Below are 27,925 nucleotides of genomic sequence, written 5' to 3'. Positions count from 1 at the left end.
ACTCCAAGTTCCTGAACATTTGAAGCTGTGTGACAACTGAAGTAGCATTATTTTTCTTCCCTCCATTTTTTTATCCCTCTATGCCTCTTCTCCTGTCAACACTATTTTCTTTTCACCAGCAGCCTGTGTCCCACTTAAGCACACCATTCAAATCCCCCCCCCAAAATAAGGAAAGTATAGCAAACAAATGTCAAAAGAAGATGATGCCAATCCAGTCTGAAAATATGTCTCTTCATTCCTTTTCAACTCTCCTCTCGTGCTGTGTGCCTCTCCTCTCCCAGTGCACTGCAGCTCCTCCCTCCGTCTCTCATCGGCTGCCCCTCCCTCTTCCTCTCCTCTGCTAGGTGCAGCATGTATGTGAGCGTGTGTGAGCCAGCAGAGCCGCCTGTGTGTTTACATGTCAGCCTATCAGTGCTGCTGGATTTAGCGCATCTGGAGAGGACGAAGGCATTTCTCAAATGCCCCACAGACAAGGGATTCTCATCTCTGCGTACATCCCTCTTACCCATTTGAATCTATTCTGTCCTGAATCCTGCATCCCTGACTCCATGCTTTCGGAGGCATTTTGAATTTCCTTGGCAACATGGAGCTGCCTGAATTAGAATTCTCTGCATGACAGTCCTGGTAAGTACTCAGTCTCTATGGTGGGCTTTGAGCACTGAGTCACTGGATCTGATTTATTGTGGTGCAGTGGTGGGGCCAAGGGATTGCCAGTGACCAAATTAATGTCAGGAATAAAACTGGGGAACCAAGGCGAATGAAGGGGATCTGAGAGTAAAATTATTCACTGAAAGAGAGCTCCAGATCTTATTTGTGCTTTGTCATCCAGATGGATTTCTGTTTGCTGTTCTGCTCTACAAGCTGGGTTTACAGTGAGGGACCAAATATAAATTATATTAGCATGTCACATCTGAATGTGCAGTATGTAGGTTAGGTAATTTCCACAGTGTTTATATAATACATGTGCAACTGAAACTATTATTTTGAATTTGTTTGCATGAGTCAATGCAAATAAAGACCCATGTCATTGCCTTTTTATATCCCAGCTTAAGGTGTTGAGCCAACCACTACTGTGTCTGTTTTATGTTTTTCCCCTCAAGTCTTTTACCAGAGATTTTTTTTTTTCATTACATCCCAGTCTGCTCATTAGCATTCCCGTTCCTCCAAATGGCAATAAACTCATCGAGACTGACACACATTCTCAGCGAGCATTTGCCGTTGGCCATTTCCAGTGGCAATGAAGGATGCTGTTGCAGGTGTTGGATTTGCCACAGGTTACAGATGGATGGCAGGAGTGTTGATGGCATGGGTGGGCGCAGGTTGGGGAGGGAAGGTGTGTGTGTGTGTGTGGGGGGGGGGGGCTTTGCTTGATTATTAATGCAGGCAAAATGAACAGTATCTCGTGGCTTGGTTTTTACTGCCTGTTGTATTTGCATCACGGTAATCAAGGCTGCAACGCTCTAGCAGGCACACGGCATTAAGGGGACCCTTCCTCTTTGTTTTTAACAGTGCAGTAACAACCACTGCAAGCCACAGACCCCCCAACAGTCTCCAAGGCGAGGGTTTGCTCTTCGTATCTGGGTTTGATGAACTAAACAAAGCTTTTAATTGGGACCCAATAATCAGGTTATACAATGGCTGATGGGAATCTCATTCTTGCGTTCTTGGGCAGTAATTTTCAAGCAGGCAAAATGAATTACATGTACTAAAATTAGCTAGCCATGGTTTATCACTTACATTTCTGATAACAGCTGGTAATAAACCGGGTAACTGACATTGTCACTGTTACTGGGGAAACTATTTGTCAGCAATCAAGTATTCCAGTGTGTATGACTGAATGCAATATCAGCAAAAGCTTCCAAATACACTTCAGACATTTCATTTATGCCTTAAGGAGGTAACTGAAACACATATTACCCCATATTTTAAAAAAAATTAACTCTGATTTTTACAAGATGTAAATTTGTGTGAAATATTTATGCCTTACCACACCGCAACACCTTTTAATTAAAACTGCACCATTCATTTTCTCTTGTATTATGAATGTTAAAAAAATACTGCCGTTTAAGACCATTCATTTCCCCTTCCCTGATGGAGATGGAGCAAATAGTCCCAGTTTGGTCTTCACCTGCGTCCACAGATGCTTAATTCAGCGTGATGTTCAGTCACCTTCGCCCTGCATTCTTTATAAGCAAAGGCAGTTCACAGAATCAGCTTGATCTGTTTGCCGTTTTGTTTTGCAAAAATGAAAATCACAAAAATGTAGATTTTTCTAGCTTTGCTGTCTGACGAACCCCTTGCTCGGGCTTCAGCAGTCAGAACTATCCCCTGAACTCACGGCAGCATCAGCTGTTCATCTCGAGGGCACCTTTACAGGACCTGTCAGGTGTGCTACTCAAGGCTTGATTGAAAGCAGCAGGACGATCAACAACAGTCGCACAAAGTCTGGCAAGGAACGTCTCAAAAAAAAAACATTCAGTGTATTTAAAATGTCTAGTGCCCAATATAAGTTAAGAAATAAAAAAAAAGACAAAAAGACAGCCTACATAAGCTCTTTCATACTGCCAGACATGAAATACAAAACAGTCAACTGAAGCGCAGGAGTTTTCTTTTTTTTTTCTTTTAAAGTAAAAAAAATGCAACCGAGTAAAAGTAGCAGCACTGTTCCCATTTTACGGATGTTTCCCAATGGGAGTTTAAATACAGACAATATGTTTGGAATCTTGACGTTTTTGGGTTCATGTGGAAAGACAAACTGCTAATGATTCTTTTTGGCAGGGCACTCTCTGCTGCACGAGTTGATTACAGCTGCTTTATCTGTACTTATAACATTCTTGCTGAAAATAGGTTCCTGCTCCAACTTTAAACCGCAATGCAGACAGCAGTGAGACTGAACAAAACACATGGGAAAACATGGGAACATTAGCTGTAAAACCAAGATAGTGATTAAAAGCCCATAAACTACAAAAAAAAAAAGGGGGGGGGGGGGTGGCTGACGCAGGTGAACACTGTTTCACATGCAAGTACTTGTTTGATTGCAAGGAAAATATGCAAAATATTAATTATGGCAGCTTTAATGTTTGAGATGAAAGAGGATAGTGTGACATCTATTTCTCATACTAAATTGTGGAGAATTTACTCTCAGATGATGCACTGATCTGTCAAATGAATCTATCAACCGATAACTAAGCCTGTGACACTATCATTGCACGGGGCTTTGATCACACCTATGGCATGAACGCACAAAGTTTTGCTTTAAACTTTGAACTGGCCCCTCCTCTCATATGATTTAGCAGCACCAACCAAGGGGCTTAACCTCTAAAATGCCACCAACTGTATTGTAGTGAATATGTGCTGACATTAACACCATGGATTTAGTAACAATGGCAAACACTACAATAATGATCCTGGCAGACTTGGGTTTTATACCAAATAGCAAAAGCAGACCGATAACTTGGACTAGATCATGCTCAAACATGTTGCAAAAGATGCTGGTCAAAGTCCATCCCATCCATCCATTTTCTATACCCGCTTTATCCTTTGCAGGGTCACGGGGATCTGCTGGAGCCTATCCCAGCTCATTACAGGCGAGAGGCAGGGGTCCACCCTGGACAGGTCACCAGTCTATCGCATCTGGGCGAAGTCCCCAATACAAAAAACTTTAAACTGATCACACCGAGATGAACAAAAAAAAAACAACAAGAAAATGTAACTTTTAGCTGCAGTTATTTACATGAAAGACAATTAATCGTCACTTCAAACTCCATGAGTTTGTCAAACCACCTCACAAATCTACTTGTTGAGTTAGCTGTTGAATTAAGGTTAATTAAGGTTTAAGTTTATTTCTTAATGACCGTTTTGTCTATTGGACAAGCTAGTTCTACTGACTGAAACCATGGTTGCTCTCACCACTACACAACTTTTTTGCTGTTGGCATATTGCTATGCTGTTCAGACTACACAATATGCTACGTTGTAACTGAGATCTTAGTCATTGGGGAATTCACACTACATGATTGATCTGCAACAATGGGTCTCTCAAACACACACGCACTGCATCATCTTCCAGTGCTTCAGTCATCCAACTGTGGTCCCACAAACCAAATTTTGTCAACAAACCACATTCAAGAAGTGTCATGGGTAGTGACATGATTGGGTTCGAAACCAGAGCAGTTTATTTGAAACACGACTTTAGCGAAGAGACAAGTGGTAGAAAGCTGTCTGTATGAGGATTTGTGCAGAACATCAAGGTAAAAGGAAGTTTGCTGCTTCTCCCGCGTGTCTCAATGAAAGTCTATAGCATTTCTTCTTTGTTTCCGGGGTTTCCCTTCATTACAGTGATATCCCCCTTGCTTTTCTGTCTCATTGGTTATAACGTTAAATGTCACTGAATGACTCTGGATATTTACCATGTTAGATATCTGTCTGTCATTAGGTATGTCTTGATGATACTTTGGCAAGTTAATTTGATGTTTCTTTTTAGTGTATTTTTTGATGTGTCACACATAATGACTGGGGATCAATTGGTGCCAGACAACTATATGACTGGCTCTGAGCAAAGTGGACTTAAAAATGTATAAGGTGAATGGAGGGATTGACTGCATTTTAATTTGACAAAAGGCCAACATTCTTAGAGACTACCTTTGGGCACACTCTTGGTGCAAACCAAATTGTTTCAAAAACATCTGCAAGCTTTAAAGCAAAAGGTCTGTGTTCAGATGTGATGTTGTTTCATCAAAAGTTTGTGTATTTTGAAGGATCAAAAATATAAGCCCATACCTAATGGCATAATAGGGTGGAAAAAAACAGTTCTAACCCACACTTACTAATATATATATATATACATACATACATACATACATACATACATACATATATATATATATATATATATGTGTTTGTGTGTGTGTGTGTGTGTGTGTGTGTGTGTGTGTGTGTGTGTGTGTGTGTGTGTGTGTGTGTGTGTGTGTGTGTTTGTGTGTATTCTGTACTGCTGCCATATGATTGATATTTTGTGGCGCAGTGCTGTACATAATAATAAAAAGTCAATTTTCCTGCAGTTCATCTGAATTAATCAAAGGCATGGTATCTTAAATCAAATGGTAATGAAGGTGACAAATCTTATTTTGGTGGAATTGAGGAGCTTGAGTATTTGTGATGAAATAAATGGAGTATATTAAAAGGAAAGTCATACATGGCCACATGTTGTGAAAATTCTTAGTTGTTTTTGCAGGGTTCGCAGTACACGCTGTGTGAGGAAGACTGATGCAGGATGAAGTTACTACATTTGAAGCTTCTACAAGCTCCTCATTTTTCTGATGTTTGATATTGGCTTCTAATTATAGCGCATTTTATTTACAGCTAAACCAGGGCACTTCTGCACAAAACAGTTCATTTGTGACGGCCCAGGAATTAACAATGGGTAAGCTGGCCAGAAAGCATCTAGGATTTCACTATTAAAACATTTTCTGTAACAAGATCCAACTAACATAGAGATGCAGCTTCGTAATGGGTGACATTGAAAGAAATGTGAAAGGTTTTGCGATGCAGAGTCTCAGATAATGCGTTTATACACTGTCTGTGGGCTGGCGAGGTGACAGACAGAGACAGATCTGTCACACGATACTCAAATTTGCGTTCTTCAAATGTATTTGCAAGGTCACAGTCCGGCTGCTCTGTAGCTCCCTTCCTCATTTAAATTTAATAATACGAGTTTGATGCAAAATATGAGACACTAAGAGGCTACGGTGGCAGGATGGAGAACTTAGGGGGCCTCATCTTTGTGTGTCCAAACCACTTCAAACACAGCACAGCATGACTTACAAGGATGCAAAATAGAGCTATTCATGACTGAAATTTTTGAAATTATTCATTGATTTGCCTTCATGTTATTCTGCTGGTTGCCTGACACTGGGGAACATTTTTCAAAATGTTCATACAGTTTGAGCATTTTTTTTTTTTTTTTAATTTATCCTTTTTGTCAACTTGTTTTAGTTGTATACACTATAAACTATAAAGATTTTGCCAGTTTGTCCTCCTGCCGTTCTCCCGTATGACCATAAGGGCATTCTGGCATTCACGATTCAAAGAGATGAAACACTTGAGTTGTTATTTTGTTCCGTTCTTCTAGCTAACAAAATAGGGTTGTTTTTGTTGGATTTTTCATTCCCAAATTCCCCCGAGATTCTCTCTTAGAGACAAGTCAGGACTTCAGCCAGGCCACACCACTAGTCATTCTTCCTCAGTAATTACATTGTAATGTGAGCAGAATACGGTGTTGCATTATCTTGTTAAAAATGCATGGACATCTTTGGAAAAGATGTTGTCTTGAAGGCAGCATATGTTGCTCTAAAAATCACAATGTAATTTTCTGCATTAATGCTGCATTCGGAGTGTAAATTACCTTTGCTAAGGGCATTGGTACAAACCCATACCATTACAGGGCCTGACTTTTATACTTGGTGTTGATTATATTCTGGATTATCTTTTTCATCTCTGTGTCAGGATCGCAAAACATTAATTAGTTGTTTATGACGATCTAGAATACTGTTTCATATGTTTGATATGACCAAAATACAACTTTCTACTGAGTGATGCAAGTAATGGTCCATCTCATATATCTCAGATTCTAGACGGGATTGTCACAAGGCATTTAGCATAGTGAAGTTTTAATTAGTGAAAACATTAATGAATATATCTCTGGTTATGTTAAAGGGGACCTATTATGAAAAACGTTTTTTCTTGCTTTAACATATATAAAGTGGTCTCCCCTCAGCCTGCCAACTCAGAGAAGGAGGAAAGCAACCAAATTCTGCAGTGTCTGTACAGCCGCCCGGATGATCCATCCAGTGTGATGTGGCTTCTACGAGCCGTTCAGATTCTGCTCCCTTTCGTTACATAACCAAAATGCAAACCACAACTAAACACCGTGTCCTAACTGCATGCAAGCGTCCGACTATCGCGTCGCACTGCGTGACATCGGACGCTCTCTGTCCATCTCCCTCCATCCAGCTGCCACTTTATTGAAGTCTTTGTAGTGAAATGAGGAGGAATCATAGAGAAAACTTCTCATTTCAACTAACGGGATCAGCCGTTCCTCATCCATGACTGTTTCCTACAGCGCTTTCAACTGGCTTTCAACGCGAGCGACGAAAGAAAGAAGAGAACAGAAGCAGGGCGTCCGACAAATGTTCAGCTCCAAACGGCGCGCTGCGTCGCTCGCGGCCAGTTAGGACAGTCCAATAGAAAATAAAGCAATGGAATTGATTTTGTCGACGACGCTCGCTCGCATCGCATGCAGTTAGGACACGGTGTAACTCCGCCGGCCGGAGCTTCCACCATTTTTCCGTGGCGGTGTATCGCGTCATTCAGGCAGCCAATCAGCACAGTGACTCATTATCATAGCCTCCCCGCCCACTCAGAATCCCTCATAGAGAATGAGGTTAGAGACTGGGATGATAAAGACATGGCTCAGAGGCTGAATTTCTAATTTATTAAGCAAAAACAATCAAAAGCTTGTTTTTAAGACATTCAAGGCCTGTTTAAAATAGGGATTAGATGCCATAATAGGTCCCCTTTAAGCACTGCAATACAAAGTGATCCCATTATCAGTTAGTGATTTTAGTTTATGATTGATTCATGTGATTCAAGGAATCCTGAGGAATTGTCGCAGTGCATCACATACCATCAATTCAAGATTTTATTCACTCCAGAGAGAGAGAGAATCGTTTTCGAGGGACAAGGAGTTCAAATATTTCAGTAACTTCTGACACACGAGTGATGACAAACCGGAGTATTAGACCCATTTTTTCTCCACAGATTATACAAAGATGTTTCTTTACTGCCCAGAATTTTCCAGTGGAGGGTTGTTTTATTGATATTAATGGCCTTTTTATCTATATATTTTATTGTTGGATGGTATGAGTTTAGGTATTTTTTTTGCTGTGTGTGTTTCTCTTGCACTTGTATATATTTTTCTCACCTTTTTCTCATATTTGGTTTTCTCATTTGGTCATGGCACATGCCGTTAAATGTGACATATATATGAGATTGCAGTATAAGTTGGAAAGGTCACAAGTACTTATTTCTCTTCTAGTTTTATATTTTCAAAGCTGTAAGGCAGGAGAAGTCAACATAGAGGGCTCTAGAATTTATATGGTCCATTTCTCCTAGCATGACAGATGATGCTTTCCTTCACAGAAATTAAAATCAGGAACTTGGTGGAAGCAGCTCGAACACACTACTCAACTGAATACTATAAGTCATATTGTATCATAAAACATAAAATAAAATAATACCATGGGACACCAACTAAATATTTATATATTTTTTGATAAATTCCCCCTAATCCTACTTGACTTTCAGGATTATTACTGTTGAACTTAGTGAACTAAAATGCAGACATAATGCTATTATTTGAACAGTTAGTGTACTGCAAGGATTGTTTGTATGCCAGATCTGCGGAAATCTAAGTGGCAATGCACATTTGGAGCCAAAAAAAAAAAAAAACTGAAATGAAACTCTTGATATGGTTAATGGGCATTATATGGGGGGAGGACCATGTATCTCTTATCTCTGTGCAGCTTTCAGCCATCTCCAGTTAATTGTTCTGGTTGATCCCACACACTGTTTGTAATGTATTGACTAGCACAAAAAAGCGAGATACCATTTGGAGACGTGAGAGTTGAAGAGATAAAAACTGTCAAATATAGTCACCAAACGAGACAATAGGTAAAATAGGACAAACAAGCTCTGAAATGAGAGTAATTAACACAGCATTTCTCCTGCAACCTGGCAGTTTAGAGTCCAGGATGAGATTGAATGCCTAATGAGTAAGTAACCGTGAGTCAGCCCTGGGCCATTGTCTATTGTCGAACATTACTCACAGAAACACTGTAGTACCTAAAACCTCTTAATATACAACGTTTGTTTCAGGTCTACTGTCTGGATCTATTGGCTGCAAGATATGCAGCAGCTTCAGATGTAAAGCCAATTTAGCAGCTTTGTTTTGTGAAATAATAAGAAATAAAACGCTCAAGATTTCCCATCTTGATTTTGTTGTTGCAAGACAGCATGATTTACGTCGTTTTACAATTTTTGTAAAAAGCACAGGAGTTGGATCATGAGCAAACACAGAACTCAAAAACATTTGGCATTGCACCCACATTTCAATCACTGCCTTTAAGGTTTAGAAATAGGACTTTGGCTCCTGCCTAAGGTAGGCTAATTTTCATAATCTGTCTTTGATGTGATATTAAAGCATTAAGATAATTTTCTACATATAGACATATAACCCTTTCAGATCTGGAGCAGCATTTACATACATTTTTTCATATATTAATTCAATATTAAATATCAGATACAGAGGCAATATTTCACAATAATAGCTTTTATAATTTCATTAGAAACATTTTATATAGAAAAAATACTGAACTCATTTCCAAACAATGCTTTTCTTTATGGGTATGTTTTCAAGCAACACATTAGGTCTGAATATGGCAACGCTGATGCCACTCTTAGTGTGTTATCAGGGATGTATTCAGGGTACAGGATGACGCAGGAATCAGTGCTTCACATTACCCTTTTGTTTTTGCACAGACCAGTAACTCAGTAAGTGGAATTCACCTCTAATGTTGTAATAATAATAATAATAATACATTTTATTTATATAGCGCTTTTCTGGGCACTCAAAGACGCTTTACATTAAAACAAAACACATAATACAAATTACAATTACACAGGACAGTACAAAAGGACACAACATGAGACAGGACATTAATCACACATTAAAAGCAGTTCTGTAAAGGTGAGTTTTGAGATGGGATTTGAATGCTGGGAGGTCTGTACAGTCACGGATGTTTTTGGGGAGGGAGTTCCAGAGGGTGGGTGCAGCGATGGAGAAGGCCCTGTCGCCCCAGGTCCGGTGCTTGGTTCTGACTGGAAGGGACAGGAGGTTGGCGTCAGAGGAGCGGAGGCTGCGGGAGGGAGTGTAGCGGTGGAGCAGGTCGGTGAGGTAGCAGGGGGCCTGGTTGTGGAGGGCTTTGTGGGTGAGGAGAAGGATTTTGAAGTGGATCCGTTGAGGGATGGGGAGCCAGTGGAGCTTCTGGAGGACTGGGGTGATGTGGTCTCTGGAGCGGGTGTGGGTGAGCAGGCGGGCGGCAGAGTTTTGAATATATTGGAGTTTATTGAGGACCTTGGAAGTTGAACCGTAGAGGATGCTGTTGCAGTAGTCGAGTCTTGAGGTGATGAAGGCGTGGATCAAGGTTTCAGCGGTAGAGAAGGAGAGTGATGGACGGAGACGGGCAATATTTTTCAGGTGGAGGAAAGCAGTCCTTGTGATGTGGTTGACATGGTGTTGGAAGGAGAGGTTACTGTCCAGGATAACTCCGAGGTTGCGGATGTGAGTGGAGGGAGACAGAATGGAGTTGTCCATGGTGAGGGTGAAGTTGTGAGCGGTTTTGGTGAGGGATTTTGGGCCGATGATGAGCATGTCCGATTTGTTGTAGTTGAGTTGGAGGAAGTTCGAGTGCATCCATGACTTGATTTCGGCGAGGCAGTTGGTCAGGGTAGAGTGGGTTGCAGAGGTGAGGGATTTGGTGGAGATGTACAGTTGGACGTCGTCGGCGTAGCAGTGGAAGTGGAGGCGGTGGCGGCGGATGATGTTGCCAAGGGGGAGCATGTAGAGGATGAAGAGTAGAGGACCAAGCACCGAACCCTGGGGGACGCCTTGTGACAGAGGGGCAGTGGAGGAGGAGCAGTTGTTGATGCTGATGAATTGATGTCTGTTGGTGAGATAGGATTTTAACCAGGAGAGGGCGGATCCGGTGATGTAGAGAGATGATTCCAGGCGGGAGAGGAGGATGGTGTGGCTGATGGTGTCGAAGGCTGCTGTGAGGTCCAGGAGAAGGAGAATGCTGAGGTTGCCGGAGTCGGAGGAGAGAAGGAGGTCGTTGGTGACTTTGATGAGGGCTGTTTCTGTGCTGTGACGTGAGCGGAAACCAGATTGAAATGTTTCAAACAGATCATTGGAGGTGAGGTGGGTCTTGAGCTGAGTGGCGACGGCGCGTTCCAGAATTTTTGACAGGAAAGGGAGGTTGGAAATGGGCCGGAAGTTGTTCATGGTGTCAGGGTTGAGTCCAGGTTTTTTGAGGATGGGGGTGACAGCTGCCAGTTTGAGGGTGTCCGGGACTGATCCAGAGCTGAAGGAGGAGTTGACGATGTTGATGATGAGTGGGGAAATGGCTGGGAGACAGTTTTTTATAAATGTGGATGGGATGGGGTCCAGAGCACAGGAAGAGGTTTTCATGCCCATCATGACAGTGGAAAGAGACGCTGAAGACATGGGAGAGAAGTGAGACAGGGGCTGAGTGGTGGAGGGGGGGTAAACAGGTGGGGAGGTGGAGGGGGTGGAGGAGGTGGTCAGGTTACTGTAGATGGTCTGGATTTTGGATTGAAAAAATGAGAGGAAGTCGTTGCACTTAGAGACTGTGAAGGAGTTGGAGATGTTGTCACTGGGTTTGAGAAGTTTGTTGATTGTGGAGAAGAGAGCCTTTGGGTTGGAGGAGTCAGAATGGATGATGTTGGAGAAGTAGGTGGAGCGAGCTGAGTTGAGGGCATCCTTGTATTGGTGGAGATGATCAGTGTAGGCGAGTTGGTGAACAGTTAATCCAGATTTCTTGCAGAGTCGCTCGAGTTGACGTTTACGGGATTTCAGTTTGCGGAGTTCAGGGGTGTACCAGGGTGCTGAGCGTGCGAAAGAGACTGTTTTGGTTTTGATGGGAGCCAGTTGATCAAGACAGGAGGAGAGTGTATGATTGTAGTAATCCACGAGGTCCGAGGGGTTGTCGGGTGACGGGGGAGGGGAGGCGGACATCTGAGTGGCGAGAGAGGCTGAGAGGGCAGAGGGGGAGATGGATCTGATGTTGCGGAAGGATATTTTGCGTGCTTCTTTGGGAGTGGGGATGGGGATGTTGATGTCCATGATGATTGCCAGGTGATCAGACATGTGGAGGTTGAGGCTGGAGAGCTGATTTATTGTGAGGCCAGTGGAGCAGACGAGATCGAGGGTGTGGCCGCGGGCGTGAGTGGGGAAGTCGACGTGTTGAGTGAAGTTGAGGCAGTGTAGCAGGTCCAGGAATTCAGCAGCAGGTTTACAGTTAGGATCGTTGATGTGGAAGTTGAAATCACCCAGGAGGAGAACAGAGGGAGAGATGGAGCAGAGCTGGGTCAGAAAATCCGAGAGATCCGAGAGAAAGGAGGGGTTTGGTTTGGGGGGGCGATAAATGACGGCGGTGACAAGAGGAGTGGGGCCAGGTAGTTTGAAGGCAGTGTGTTCGAATGAAGGAATGACAGGAATGGGGATGGAGGTTGCTTTAATGTCCTTTCTGTATATTGCTGCAACACCGCCCCCCCGCCCCTCAGCACGAGCTTGTTCCATGTAGGTGAAGTTGGGGGGAGTGGCCTGATTTAGTGAGAAATAGTCCAGGGGTTTGTGCCAGGTTTCTGTTAGACAGAGGAAATCCAGATTATTGTCCGTTATAAATTCATTCAGCAGCAGGCTTTTGTTGTTGAGTGAGCGGGTGTTGAACAGAGCCAGTTTCAGGTGGTGTTGCTTGGTGATTGGCTGAGAGGACTGAGGAAGTGGACGGAGATTGGACAGATTCTGTTTGTTGTGATGACGTAACGAAGTTGCAGGACGGCAGGAAGACCAGAAGGAAGGAATGGAGTTTGGCGACGTGAAGTTGTAGGAAAACATGCGTCCTGAGCGGCTGTGTGGAGGATGGTTTTGCCAGAGTGGACCAGGTGTCGGGCGCGGGTGGTGGGCCGCGGCGGAGTGGAGCGGCGGCATGGTCCCGGTCGAGAGCGGTAGCTGGAAGCTAACGAGAGCTAGCGTCGAGGAGCCGAGGGTCCGGGTGTAGAGGAGCGACGAGAACCCCAGGAATATCCACAGGATTAGCCACAGCATGCTACATCCAGCAGGTAAGCTTGTTGAGGTGGAGATGGTGGTGGCTGAGGACGGAAAACAGCGGTGACCAGTAACGAGTAATGGCAGAGTAGCGAGCAGCTAGCTAGTTGCTTTAGCCGGTGGTTCAGAGCAAAACTTACTCGCGAGGGCTCCAAGAGGAGCCCGCAGCGGAGAGAAGACAGTTGCGGTGTACACGGGAGAAGTAAAAGTTGTATCAAAACTTACCGGCAGAGGCCCAAATACTGGGCCTGCTGCGTTGGAAATGCTTCGGTAAGTTTGATGTGAGCGGGTGCCAGGGATAGACAGACCACGGTTCTGCTGCGGTGTCAGGAGGACCAGAGGTTCTGCTGCGGTGTCAGGAGGACCAGAGGTCCTCCTGACATGTCCTCCTCCCATGTCCTCCTCCCATGTTGCTCTTCTTACTGTTAAATATCAAAATGTATTTTTAGGATTTCACCCGATTTCAGGCATCCTAGATCCTAGAAGCTTCCTAGATGCAGGAAATTTGGCCTTAAGGGGCCTTAAATAAATGACTTGCTCCATAATACTGAAAATAGCTGTGCCTCTTTACTAGGTTGGGTCTACAAATGGAAATGCTGAAGTAAGGCGCTAATCCGTCCATTACACGATGATCAGTTCACACAGTAATGAAGTTTTAAGTGTACTATGGAGGATGTCAGATGATTAGGTAGGTCTCATACACTGACCACACATGAGATGAGGCACCCTATGATACTGAATGTGATTATTTCCACACCAGTAACACAGGAGATCAACATGTGAGACTGATGCAATTATTACTGACTCGCTATAGGCGAGTCCCCTTGGGGTGCCTTTGAACAGAGCACTAGTCCTGTGAAGGTTCGTGCACTGTCTGCAACCTTAATCTGAGGGCGTGTACGCCTACAGCAATAAAGCATGAACGATACAGTATGCATGAAGGTGAAAAGTCAAATGGACTGCAGTGTTTAGTGTTAAACGTTTATGGTGTACATGAAAAAGACGACATGTATTTTTTTACTTTTTAATATTCAGCTGCTTCATAGTGATTCTGAGATTTCCTTTGACTTATGTCTGCGCTGAAAGTCTGAGTGCAAGATGAAAGCCCCCCCCACACACACACACACACACAACCGCTGCCACTTTTTCCCATTTCAGGTTTGCAACACGTTCCCAAAAAGTTGGAAATGAAGCAATTTAGAGTCACTAATGAGAAAAACAAAACAGTTAGTTCTAAAAGGTGATGTGAGAAGGTGCTGATTAAAGTAATGATCTGACTGAAAAACATTTAAAAAGTAAGGCTTTGAGGGGATAAAGATGGGCTGAGGAACTAAAGATTGTCAACAAATGCATAAGAAAGAAAACTGGAATGTTTAAAAAAAAAATGCTTCTCAAAAAAGGACTGGAAGGGATTTGGTTGGACGTATCTGGTTCCTTAAATGGCACTGCATCCCAAACTGTCATGCATCATCAGCAGATATCACCAACTGGCCAAGGGATTACTTTGGAAAATATTTGTCATGGACAATAATATTGATTCACAAATGCCACACAGGAGAAGATGGAAAAACCAATAAGAGTCAGTGAAATTTTGAAAATATTCAATTTAAAAGATACAGCACCCTCATTGCACTTCGCTGAGAAGTCCCACCCCCAAAAGCACACAAATACAGAAGGCTTTTTCCCTAAAGAAAAATAACTGACCGTGTTCTACCCAAGCAAAGTCATTGGACTGTTGGCTTCTCAAGACTACATGGTGTTTTTAGGTCCTGTTGTTTCCAGGATGATTTTTTTTATCATTTATGTTATTATTTTTGACTTGACTTGACTTGACTTGAGAGTATTTAATTGTTTTCCGTCAGTGTGTAGTTTTGGCATCATCTGACTCTTACCGTTGTGTCCCTACCACCAACAAAAACCAGCCAAAGTAACTTTGGATTGCCATCTTGGTTGTTTATCCCAACAACTGTGTATTGCTTGACGGTACTATACACACTGATAATGATGAAACCAGCTTTCAGCGGGCATCATGACAGACATGATTAAGAGAAAGGAAGCAATAATGGAAGTGAAAGCAATGCAGTGATTGACCAAGAGACAGGACAAAAGCAGATATTGGACACTATCAAAAAAGCCACTTAAACCCGATGCCTAGAGGGGGACGTTCTGAGCTAAAATTTGAAATTATTCCTTTGTGATGCTTTAACCTTGTCCAGAGGTGGCATCCACATCTGTCACCAGTCATATGGCATGCACCATCAAACAGTGGAAATATCTATTGTAGTCATACGAATCAGTCTTCCACATGTGGACAATTCTGAAATGTAATCATGATCCCACGCAAAATGTATTACAGAAAAAATGTGACGAAATTAAAGCTGCAAGCAGCGATGAACGAGCCCTCGCACCCTTGTGCACGTTCAGGCGTGTTGCAGTGGAAGCGCTTGTATGACTTGCATGTAGATTCTTCAGGCCTGGACATTTAGCAGATAGGACCACCTCTATATCAAACCATTCAAAAGTTATAGCAGAAAATAGGGACTATCAAATATTGACCAATCAGAAGAAGGGGCGGGGCTTTAAGCCAATTATGTTCAAGGACTCAAAACCGAGTCCGATGACACCACCAACGAGTCTTTATGTCAAACCATTCAAAAGTTATGGCAGAAAAGAGGAACTATCAAATATGGACCAGATGAGGGGGGGGCGCACTTTTCGTCTATCGTCGCCACAGTAACGCTTTTGACTGAGAAAAGTAATGCGCATCGTCGCAGGATGGAGATGCACATTTTGATGTATAACACACCTGGGTGCACGTTACGGTTCGGGCGAAGAAGTGGCCCGAAGAAATGGCATAAATTGCGCCAAAATTACACGATTAATTCAAAATGGCCGACTTCCTGTTTGGTTTCGGCCATGGCGCCAAGAGACTTTTCTTTAAGTTGCAACATGATACAGGTGTGTACCCATTTTCGTGCATGTACGTCAAACCGTACTAAAGTTTTCCTACGGGGCGCTGTTGAGCAGTTAGGCCACGCCCATTAATGCAAACCAAATAAATATAAATTTTTCGCCGGGCCTGGCTTGCGTGCAAAATCTGGTGACTTTTGGGGCACGTTTAGGGGGGCAAAAAGACCCTAATTTCGTCACTATCAGTGCTCGGGTCCTAATAAAGCATGAAATGTTTAAGTGCTCTACATCTTCAACACCAGAATATCTTTTATGTATCCCAGAGTGTCATCCCCAGTTACAAACTGTTCAATTCTTTACTGTCCCAACCTTCTTTTGTAATGTGTTACAGGCCCAAAGAGTTAACAATGATGTGTATCAACAATGAAGTCCAGCTGACAAGAACACAACATACTGTATCTGTCTACAATAATGTCATTAAATATAAGAATTAGTGAATCTTTGCATTTTACATAGCAGGTCACCTCTACCAACAACAATGTGGCATGATAACTGGAATAATTTTTTGTTGATTTGAGTGAGAATGCTCCAAGGCTGATGAAGAAAATGTGATGTCACATTTATCTGTACCAGTAATCAAAGATGAAAGTGACGTTTAGGAGGCTGTCAGAACAGGCAGCTACAATCATGTCACATTTTCACATTCATGGCCATTTTCAGGGACTTTCATTTTAAGTGTCACCTGTCAGTCTGAAAACTATTCAATATGAATACAAAGGCTTCAGTTTCTGCTAGAATCCATCTTAAAAAATAAATTCAAATCATCAGGTTTCCATGGTTTGTTTTGTGTGTGTTTTTGTTTGAGATTATTTCAAAAAGTCTGGGGACCTGTGATGCATAAACCAATGTTTCCAGTTAATTCTTGCGCCACCTAATTAGTATAAATCGTGGTACAAATCGTGTGCTTTTTCTTAATATAGTGCCATACCTAATCCTGTGGCAATGAGCCTTTCCAGTTTTAGAAAAATAAAATATTGTGAAACCTTTTAACCTGACTTCGTATTATTAATGATGATGAATTACGGTGTATGGCTTTTTCTGATCAGGTCTGCGTTTATGTTCCTCAGGGATAGAAAAATATGCCTTACTGTTCTTTTAGATTTTAATAAATAAGCCATGAAGATGATAATTTACTTTTCATCACAGGTATGAATACACACAACACAAAAAAGGTAGTTAAATACTTTAATTACATGAATTATTTCTGCAAGAAGAAGCTCATCTAGATTTGTTTGTCCTCTGCAAAAGATCACTATAATTTTCCTGACTCCTTTTGCAACAATGCATCTCCTTCTAAAATAAGCATGGGCATGGTATCTTCAATGCAGCAATTTCTGGACAAAAGTGTATGCATTTTTTTGCCGAATGCCCAAGAGGTTACAGGATACATCTGTCGAAAATATAGAGAAAGAGCGAGCCTTTCAATGACACCATGCAGGTGTATTTCTCCATCTCAACAAGGGTGACCGCTATACACTGAACCATCTTGTTGTTCTCAAAGCACTCCAACATGACATAGTAGATAATCAGTCCTTACAGATTTTCTCTAAGGTGTGCAGAGGTAGTTATTATTTTTATGGGGTTCATTAAGTCGGACTGCTCATTCTGCTGGAGGTTGTTGAATTTAGTCTAATACCTTTGCTAGTCTTTTTATCTCTGTAATATAAGCATTATTTAAGAATGCTAAGCTTTGCACGACAGGTTCATGCACATGCTGTCTGGACTTGAGCTACAAGGTTTTACATATTATGATTGCAGGTCTAGATTAGCCTTGAGATATTCTGAGCGACTTGTCCACACACTCTGTAGGTTTCTGTTATTTGCTTTTGGACTTTTGCATGGCTGAATTAAATTCTGACACATGTCACAGCTTAAAGGGGACCTATTATGGCAACTAATACCTATTTTAAACAGGCCTTGAATGTCTTAAAAACAAGCTCTTGATTGTTTTTGCTAAATAAATTAGAAATTCAGCCTCAGAGCCATGTCTTTATCTTCCCATTCTCTAACCTCATTATCTATGCTGGATTCTGAGTGGGCGGGGCTATGATAATGAGGCACTGTGCTGATTGGCTGCCTGAATGATGCGATACACCGCTACGAAAAAATGGCGGAAGCTCCGGCCGGCAGAGCTGTTGTTGTTGTTCTGGCCAGAGTTAGTTGTGGGCATGGTTTCACGCATCGGAGGCCAACCAATGTAAATTGCATTTTCGGTTATGTAACGAAAGTGTGCAGAATCTGAATGGCTCGTAGAAGCCACATCACACTGGACGGCTCATCCGGGTGGCTGTACAGACACTACAGAATGTGGTTGCTTTCCTCCTTCTCTGAGTTGGCAGGCTGAGGGGAGACCACTTTATATATGTTAAAGCAAGAAAAAACGTGTTTTTCATAATAGGTCCCCTGTAATTCATTCTTTACTCTTACCTTGCAGCCATACCCTCATTGTTCCTTCATGCTTACTTGTCCCTAAAGCAGTGCTTGTTTGGGATGGATTTTCCAATGAACAGGTTATGTCTTAGAGGGGTGCTAATGAGCATGTTGTTTACACCACTAATGAATACGACTCAAACTACTGAAGGCTGCTTAGTGTAAAACTGCCATGATCAGAAAAGGCATAGGCATAGGTGATTGAAATGTGTAGGATATGTTCCAGAAATGGTCAATTGTCTAATTTCAGAGATTAATTTTGCAAGACAAACTGTAAAAAATAAACAACAACACTTAAACTGTTTCACTTTATCAAACACGGATTCCTAAATCTTAAATACCCACGTGTACATTGAAGACGAGAAGAAAAATATGTCAGAGGCAAAAGGACATTAATGGTAATAATAATAACTGAATAGCAATTACAAACGCAGCTATAAAAGTGGATCGATACACAGCACTGTTCATCTGTGAACATCAAAAAACAGAAGCCAATTGATTTACTTGAACAAAGTGGTACTTTGCTATAACTGTACAACTGAGACACAGAAGCAGTGTGAAGTCTGAGAAGAAAGATGATAGATACATTTGATTCCTTTATGCATAGGCTCCGTTCCATTTCCAATTTATGTCTACTAATAGTCTTTCCAATATTACTGTGCACAACAAAGGTATTTAATAACTAAAAACAGCTGGAAGGCCTTTACACACTGATGCATAAAGCTAATTTGTCTGCTCCCGAAATTCACTGACCCATGAAGTTCATACGTTTCTTTAATTTTGACCTGTATCAAATCTCATAGAACCTTGCAGCCAGTTATGGTGACAAGAGGATAATGTTGAGCACAGACTTTCTTTTGAAGGACTGTGAAACGATAAGAGGTCCACAGAGACAATCCAAGCAGTCATGAAAAGACTGATGAAAAAAGCCTCGTCCACTCGTAGCCTTCCGTTGCACAATGTCATGAAAAGATGAATCACAAGAACCAAAAGGTGACAAATAGAGGAAGGCAAACACTTTCCATGTGTGCCTGTGTTTGGAATTCAAATATTTAAATCTGTTTCAGAATGGGTGTGGTGTGACCCTCCGCTAACTCCTGTTTTCACCCATGTGATGTTTCTGTGTGCAGTGAATAAAATGTTTTCCACAATGGTTCCACATATCTTGTGAAACTAATCAAACAACTAAAATGAACGCTGGGGATGTTTATGGCCGATGATGAGTGAGAGCACTAACTATTACAGCTGGCTGTCTGCAAAAGAAAAAAAAAAGCAACAACAAAAAAAAAAAAAGCTCCAGATGCCCAATTTCAAATCCAGATGTCCAACTAACAAACCAATATCCAGATATCTGAGTATTTGGGCCAAGCCTTACATCAAAAGTTAATTACTTTCTTACCATTATGCATGTATAGGATGTAAATATGATATACATTAATAGACATTTTTAGATATTACTTTTCTACTTATATATCTAGGTTTTTATGTTGATCTGTCGTTTTCTTTGTTTCTGTATGTTATGCTGCTGCTGCACAATAATTTCCCAGTCCTGGGATCAATAAAGTACATCTTAATCTTTATTATTGGTGAATCTAAATGATGTATGGCAGAATTTTTGGCAGAATTCAAGTTGTCTATAAAAGGTCAAATTTTTCTCCTTCCTCAATGTGAAAACAGTATTTGTTTTTTTACTGCCTTACCAGGGTGTAGTGTGTCCCTATTCTTTCTGGGAGGGAGGGTTAGCGCAAACTGAGAGGGCTACCTGGCCCCTCCATGTAACAGCTATTCAGAACCACAATGAAAAATGTAGTTTTGCGTGAAATTCACAGATCACACTATCAACGCACAGTTCTATCTTATTTGACTTTCATTTATTAATTGAAGGCAAACGGAAGTCAGTAAACTACATGCTAACCCGTGTGTGACTGACAAAGAAAATGTTCACAGCTTATGAAACGCACCTCAAACTTATTCACGAGTAAAGATGTTTTCTTTTCTTGGATTTCTACAGTATAGTAGAGATGACAAAATAAATCTGTGTAGCCCACTGTGTGATACAGTGTAAGTAATGATCCCCTACTGTTTTCATAGTCATAGTTACTGGCTATAATTCATCTTCGGTATGTGTGAAGCATCTTTAACCTACAACCGGAAAGAACTTCGTCAGCTTGTATTGGTGGTGCACATGAGTTTAAAAGGTTTGCATCTATATTTCTAATTTTGGTGTCAAAACTCAATATGAGAGATCAAAACAGTGCATTTTTACCCTGAGTCTGTTAAAAAGGAGGGGTGTCTCATTTTGGAGGACCACCTTTGAACCATTCGGCCAATAGGTTGACACAAAACATTACAAATTGAAGGCATGGGTAAATATTTAGAAATAGATATTGTTTAAAAAGATGTGAAAAAATGGAAGCAGTGAGTAATATTCCATTGGGACCACTCAGACTTCAGCGTATGCCCTGTCAGCTTCATGAATGTCATTCATCAGGCATGTGTAATTTATTGCTGCTGTAAAAACTGATTAATTCAAATATTTACCATCACAGTTATTATTTTTATTTAACTTTTTCTAAGACTATTACTGGAGGTTAGACACACAAATGGGTTAAAGTGATACAGTAATATCTGAAGCACTCTAGATTAAAAAAAAGGTGTAATAATGAAAGAATCTGCATTGCCTGTTAAGCTCCCACACTTTCTGACAGCATGATGAATGTTCGGTTAAGGTGTGTGTGAAGATCTAATTGTGGAATTTTATCGTTGAAGATTAAATTATCTTTTGTTTAAATAAATAAATAAATAACTACTTAAAAATAACCAACTAATTCCAGGATAGCAAAGAATACAGTGTCTCCACTTTGTTATGCTTTGATTTTTATTATCAAGGGTAGATGTTGTAAAATGTACAAGCTTAAAAAGTGTTTAAGTAGAATATTTAAAATTAATTTGCATAAAGCTCTTCTGTGACTGTGTACTACAGATAATTCTTAGAGTTAACTGTAAGTTAATTGATGTGAGAAATAGAGGTTGAGGGTTATAACAAGTTTAAGTGCCCGCGAATCAAAACCAAATAAGGGGTTCCAAGTCCTTTGACAATCTCTCTCTCTTTTTTCACATCTATCACCACTTGGCAGCAAACTGTATATTCTATCACTCCAAGGTCAACAGCTAAGGATTGGCATGGGATGCATCAAGTTAACAAATGCTGGGGGGAGCTATATAAAGATGCACCAAAGTATTTTGGTTTCCAATTAAGAGAGTTTGCACAAGCAGACACAACGTGTCAGCAATATTGACAGTAATTGTTTTCAGCTCCCTGAGAAGTCAGAAGCACAGCAGGATGGTTACATTGTGTGACCAAGCCCTTTTATTGATTGGTTGATTCCATTACTTGAGAGGAAAGTCACCATAATGAAATTCTGTGCAGAGAAATAGGGGGAATAAGCTTACATCTTTGTTAAGGTGTGCAGATACCATGGAAATTGTGATTTTCACAAGCTTTCTTGAAAGGTTTTGTGATGTATGAAATGTATTTGGCTAGTATTATGTGTCATGTTTAGTAAGAAGGCAAAATCTTACTGTAACTTTGAAAAATGTATTTCTACCAGATAATGTTTTATCCTCATAAAGATTCTCTGCATTTCAACAAATACAAAATTGTATTTTATCTTATTTTAAGTATTCAAATGACTGTATGAATATTGGGGAATTCTGAATAAATGCACCATACTTTGATGCAGAATAATATATATATATATATATATATACATACATATATATACATTATATATATATATATATATATATATATATATATATATATATAGGTGACGGTAAGTGCTCAAATCTGTCTGCTCATAGAAACCTGATTAGTAAACGTATGTCCGGTCTCCTAAAATTGAATACAAGTAAAATATTTTGCTATATTTTATCCATGTCTCCACAGGTAAGCAGAAGGATGGTGTCCGGAGAAGCAGGGGGGCAAAGCTACTTGGTGGCGTGCTGGCAGCCCATCCTGATCCTGATGCTGGGCACCGTCCTTTCTGGCTCCACCACTGGCTGCCCCTCCCGATGTGACTGCCAGGGTCAGGAACGTTCAGTCGTGTGCCATCGACGGAGATTGGCAGCTCTTCCTGAGGGTATTCCTACTGAAACAAGGCTATTAGACCTCAGCAAGAACCGTCTGAAGACCCTGGGGCCTGAGGAGTTCATAAACTATCCTCAGCTGGAGGAGTTGCAACTCAATGAAAATACTATTTCATCCATTGAGCCTGGAGCATTTAGCAACCTTATGAACCTCCGAACTCTAGGTTTGCGCAACAACCAGCTGAAGCTCATTCAGCTGGGGGTGTTCACAGGTTTGACCAACCTTACGCAGCTGGATATAAGCGAAAACAAAATTGTCATTCTACTCGACTACATGTTTCAAGAGCTGTACAATCTGAGGGCTTTGGAGGTTGGTGACAATGACCTAGTCTTCATCTCACCACGATCATTTCACGGCCTCAGCAACCTCGAAAGTCTAAACATTGAGGGATACAAACTGGCGTCAGTGCCCACAGATGCCCTTAGCCATCTGCATAACCTGTTGTCACTTCGATTATGCTGTCTTAATGTCACTGTCATAAGGGATTACTCCTTTAAGAGGCTTTATCGATTAAGAGTGGTTGAGATTTCACATATGCCTGCTCTGGATACCATGACCCCGAAAAGCTTGTTTGGACTCAACATTACATCACTATCCATAACAAACTGTAATCTTACTGTCATCCCCTACCAAGCCATAAGTCACCTTAGATTTCTTCGGTTTTTGAATTTGTCTTTTAACCCCATTCATACTGTGGAAGGGAACCAGCTCTTCAATCTACAGAAGCTTCAGGCTTTTCATTTGGCTGGTGGCAAATTGCTGGTCATTGAGCCCTACTCTTTCAGAGGGCTCAACCACCTCCGTGTACTCAATGTATCAAACAATAACTTGAGCACCCTGGAAGAGTCCGTTTTTCACTCCGTGGGAAATCTAGAGACCTTGGCTTTGTATAATAACCCTTTGGCCTGTGACTGTCGCTTGCTTTGGGTGTTTCGCAGACGGTGGAGGCTCAACTTTAACAAACAACAGCCAGTTTGTGCTTCGCCAGAGGTTGTGCAAGGAAAGGAGTTCAAAGATTTTCCAGACAAACTCCCTTCTGACTATTTCACGTGCCAGAAATCAAAGATTGTGGATTACAATGTTCAAGAAAGCCATGTAGATGAAGGAACTACAGTTAATTTTGCTTGTCAGGCTGAAGGAGATCCAGTTCCTGTGATTATGTGGCTGTCCCCTAAAAAGGAATATGTCACTACCAAGACTGTGGGGACAAGACTCTCTGTGTCTATTGAAGGTTCATTAGAGGTGCGCTATGCCCAAATCCAAGACAATGGCACCTACACATGCATTGCAAGTAATGCAGCTGGCAATGACACTAAAGCTGCTCACCTTTTTGTGCATAGCTACTCCCCGAATTGGCCCCACCAGCCAAACAAGACATTTGCTTTCATTTCCAACCAGCCAAGTGATGAAGGTGCTAATGTGACCCGGACCACAGTTCCATTTCCATTTGATGTAAAGACACTGATCATTGCAACTACCATGGGCTTTATCTCTTTCCTTGGAGTGGTACTCTTCTGTCTTGTAATATTATTCCTCTGGAGCAGAGGGAAAGACAATACAAAGTCAAGTATTGAGGTTGAATATGTGCCACGTAAAGAGGAAACTGAGGAATCCAGTCCAACTGAGCCCCCTGTACAATTCAACATGAAAATCATGTGAACCCAAGATGGAGGACATGTCAGCTTACAAACTGCAGTCAAGATGCAAAATACCCTTGCTTAAAATATGTACTCAATTTGAGCGATAGAAATTTCACAGCAGTAAACACATCTTGACAATATACCCTCAAGTGTTTTTTTGTTTGTTTGTTTGTTTTTTACTTCAGGGACTGAATCTTTCACAGCAAGTGTTGAATTTCCAATATTCAGATTTCTGTAAATGTATATTGGCAATACTCAGTATGTTAACATGCACTCAACTCCGTTTTTGTGTGGAACCAAAAAAAGAGGGGGGTGCTTCATATGAGTAAAGCACAATTTACGCGATTGGTGGGTTGTATGTATATCTTCCCATTAGCAGTGGAAGGTGTCACACAGGTGTTGGGATTATTTCTGTTGGTTATGTTTTGCTCTGATGGATGTACAGTACAAAGCACAAGAACCCATTTTAAGAGCCTCAGATGAAAGTTTTCTCTTGTCCCACCACAAGCAGTTCAGAAGGAGGATGAGTACTTTTGATGTGAAAAAAGAAACTGTGGAAAAAAGTCTGAATACTTATTTCCACCAAATACTTTTATTTAAAAAGTCATACAGTTGTGATCATAATGCATTGAAATAGTCATTTTAAGAGATAGAAGACAAAATGTTAGAAATGGTGTGAGATAATGACTAGAAAAATGGATTTGGTTGGTGAATTAGATACATAAGACTCTTGTGCTGTTGTCCTGTAGAAACCAAAACTTCAGAAGTAACCAGTATGTACATAAGTTGTCGTTTTGACAACTCAGTTTTAAGTTTTTTGTATCTATCACTCACCATTTCAGGTACTCCCTCAACCTGGTAATGTTCAAAACAGAAGTGTGCATGTTAACACACTGAATAATAAAAAGCCACAGTCTGTCCTCCTTTAAGCCAGCAAAGGAAGTTTGTCAGTAGATGTAATGAAATGTTGCGATTATACATATTTTTTTCTGTATTTTATTCTTCCTTGTACATTATGCTATGGCACAATAGTAATGCTTTTGGTGGCTGTGGGTTTTGAACATATTGCAATTTGAAGAGCAGATTAAATATCCAGTAAACATGTTTTTGACGTGACTACACTGAGAGTGTTGATTTTCATAGGATATAAGCTCTGAGTAGTAACTTATTAAACACCAGAAGTTAATCTGTTTACCCGTTTGGCAGCTCAGCAGTCCCACGCACTCTGACCAAGACCTGAAGTTTTAATGTCACTGTGCTTTTCAAAAGTAGTGACTTTCTTAATTTGTTGCCTTAAGTACCAATTTTTTCAGCTTTCTGCTGAGCAATACTCAATATTTGTATGTAATATGGAGTTTTATGCCTCATAAGAATTTTATGTTGTCCAATTAATTTTCACAGCCAGGGTCTGCTCTGAAGATAATGTGTTCATTAACTCTTAAAATACCTGTTTAAAATGGGATGGGTAAATGGAAATTCTATTAAAATAAAGAACATTTTGTACTGGAGGGTATTTATTTTATGCTTAATGAAGGGATGAATGATCTCTCTTGCTGCAAGTAATCTTTTCAAGCCTTATTGCTTTACTTAGGGGGCACACAGTGAAGCAAATTCATTCAGAAGCTCTGAAATACTTCTCTCGTAGCGCTCATTTTATGTTGCTACTGCACATGCCAATGAGCTTGTGAATTCATAAACTACTTTCAGAACTGGTGGTAATATTACAGAATATGCAAGACCACCTTCTATACATAGATGCTTGTTTGTGCACAAGCATATGTATGTATTTCCTGAAGTATTATTGAAAAGTTTGTGACAAGCTTTGGTCAGAATACTAGGGCTGGAATCAACAAAAAAAATGCTTAGTTGTCTGAAGCCCTCAAATTTTGACTAAAATTCGACTCGTCGTCAATTTTCTATATATTAAGTTGTTTTTTGATCTAATGTTTTGCAATGAAATTGATACAGACTACAGCCTGTCAAAATTAATAGGAGGAATATTATTTATACAAAACAATTGTTTTGTCATGTTTTAATAATTGACCGACACTTTCATTTTATGGAGCTGTGATATCCAAACTGTTGCTTGCAAGTTTGCATTCAACTTTTTTTTTCCCTTTTTTTGCAGTGTTGCAAATTCTGCAACACTGCAGGTGTTTTTGACATGATAAAGCTCAACAGATCACCGGACATTCTGCTCCTACTTTACAATAGTCTCTAGTCAGTGGGTTGGGCTAATCCAAAATAGCAAAAACAAGGGGGTGTCCAAATATAGACTATTACCTGCGAAAGAGGTGTGCTCTGAAAACACCCCCTTTAGAACTTGGTATTTTCCTCCCGATTAAATTAAATTAAAGAATCAGAATTTTAATCGAGCCAGGCTGCACCGACTAATAAATCGACCAGTCCATTGGGAAATTACAGCCTTACAGAATACCACAGGGATTTTCAACTATGTCATCACTGCTCTCTATAAAGTTGCCTGTTTTAGGGCATGGTGTCAGACACGAAACTCCACCCACCTTACACTTTCCAATAGATGGAGCAAATTAAGTGTGTTGTAAAAAAATTAAAATGAGCAAGCGGGATAACTTTGTGTGCTCTGGCTCTGTGATGTAACACTTCCCTGCACAACCGCAGAACTCACTCAATGAGCAGTTTTCAGACAGAGATTGCCCCATGCTTGATGTTCTCAAGCAAAGATTATATATATATATATATATATATATATATATATATATATATATAAATAAACAAGCCCAGTTGTTGGAGAACCGGGGTACACTGATGAGAAATGGATAGGTTCAACAAGACCTACAGTGGGTACGGAAAGTATTCAGACCCCTTTACATTTTTCCCTCTTTGTTTCATTACAGCCATTTCCTAAAATCAAAAAGTTCATTTTATTTCTCATTGAGTTACACTCAGCACCCCATCTTGACCTGAGCAGGGGGTCTGAATACCATACTAATATATATATATATATATATATATATATATATAGGCAGCATGGTGCAAGACCCATATAGCAGTAGATAGTGTCACTACATGATTGCTTCAAATGTTTCCCAGATCTTTTCCCAGAATTTTTCTATGCGTTTAGTATTTGTTTTCAATTCCCACCATCTCCATGATCTGGCTTGTGTCAACCATGCTTGTGCTGTGAGCTCATGCTGCATCCTCATGCCAGTTAAACAATGTTGTCTTTGCCTTTATGACATAGCTTTTGCATTTTGATATGCTACATAATTGTGTTTAAATATTAATTTTCCATGTGCAGAAGCTATTTTAACCAGCCTGACCGAACTTGACTCCAATTTTCATGAATATTTTTGTCTTACTTGTTACCAGACCGTGGTCGACTGCTCAGTAGCATCACTAGTATGTGTTTATATCTATGTATATATATATATATATATATATATATATATATATATATATATATATATATGTGTGTGGGGGGGGCAAAGACATTGTTATTTTTAGTGCTGTAAGCCTACAAACAGTTTAAAGCATTAGAAAGTTAATCTTAGTCAACAGAATACAGAAACAAGACAGCATGCTCTATGAGTCATGGTATCTCTCTTGAGAGCAAAGCAGGCCATTGGGAATAATTGGTTTAGGCCGATAGTGTTCAGTTCTTTAGTCATAATGATGCTGGGTCAAGATGTAAAAGCTACAGGCTCAAACTGAATCACAAGGAAAAAACAAAAAGTAGTTTACTTGTGGATGAAAAAAAAAAAATCAAGACTGAGATTGCCTGACCAATCAG

General features: G+C 40.7%; 1 protein-coding gene across 1 annotated transcript; it reads left to right on the top strand.

Annotated features, from left to right (window-relative positions):
- Window positions 1-430: 430 nt before the first annotated feature.
- On the top strand, window positions 431-25,680 carry lingo1b (leucine rich repeat and Ig domain containing 1b). Its single transcript, XM_061709258.1, has 2 exons — window positions 431-624; window positions 22,313-25,680. The coding sequence occupies exons 1-2, from the start codon at window positions 613-615 to the stop codon at window positions 24,170-24,172; spliced, it is 1,872 nt and encodes a 623-aa protein (XP_061565242.1). The 5' UTR covers window positions 431-612; the 3' UTR covers window positions 24,173-25,680.
- The last annotated feature ends 2,245 nt before the right edge of the window (window positions 25,681-27,925 follow it).

This window comes from Cololabis saira, chromosome 2, assembly GCF_033807715.1.
Source record: "Cololabis saira isolate AMF1-May2022 chromosome 2, fColSai1.1, whole genome shotgun sequence".
NCBI classification, from domain to species: Eukaryota; Metazoa; Chordata; class Actinopteri; order Beloniformes; family Belonidae; genus Cololabis; species Cololabis saira.
This window is presented reverse-complemented; position numbering and strand designations above follow the sequence as displayed.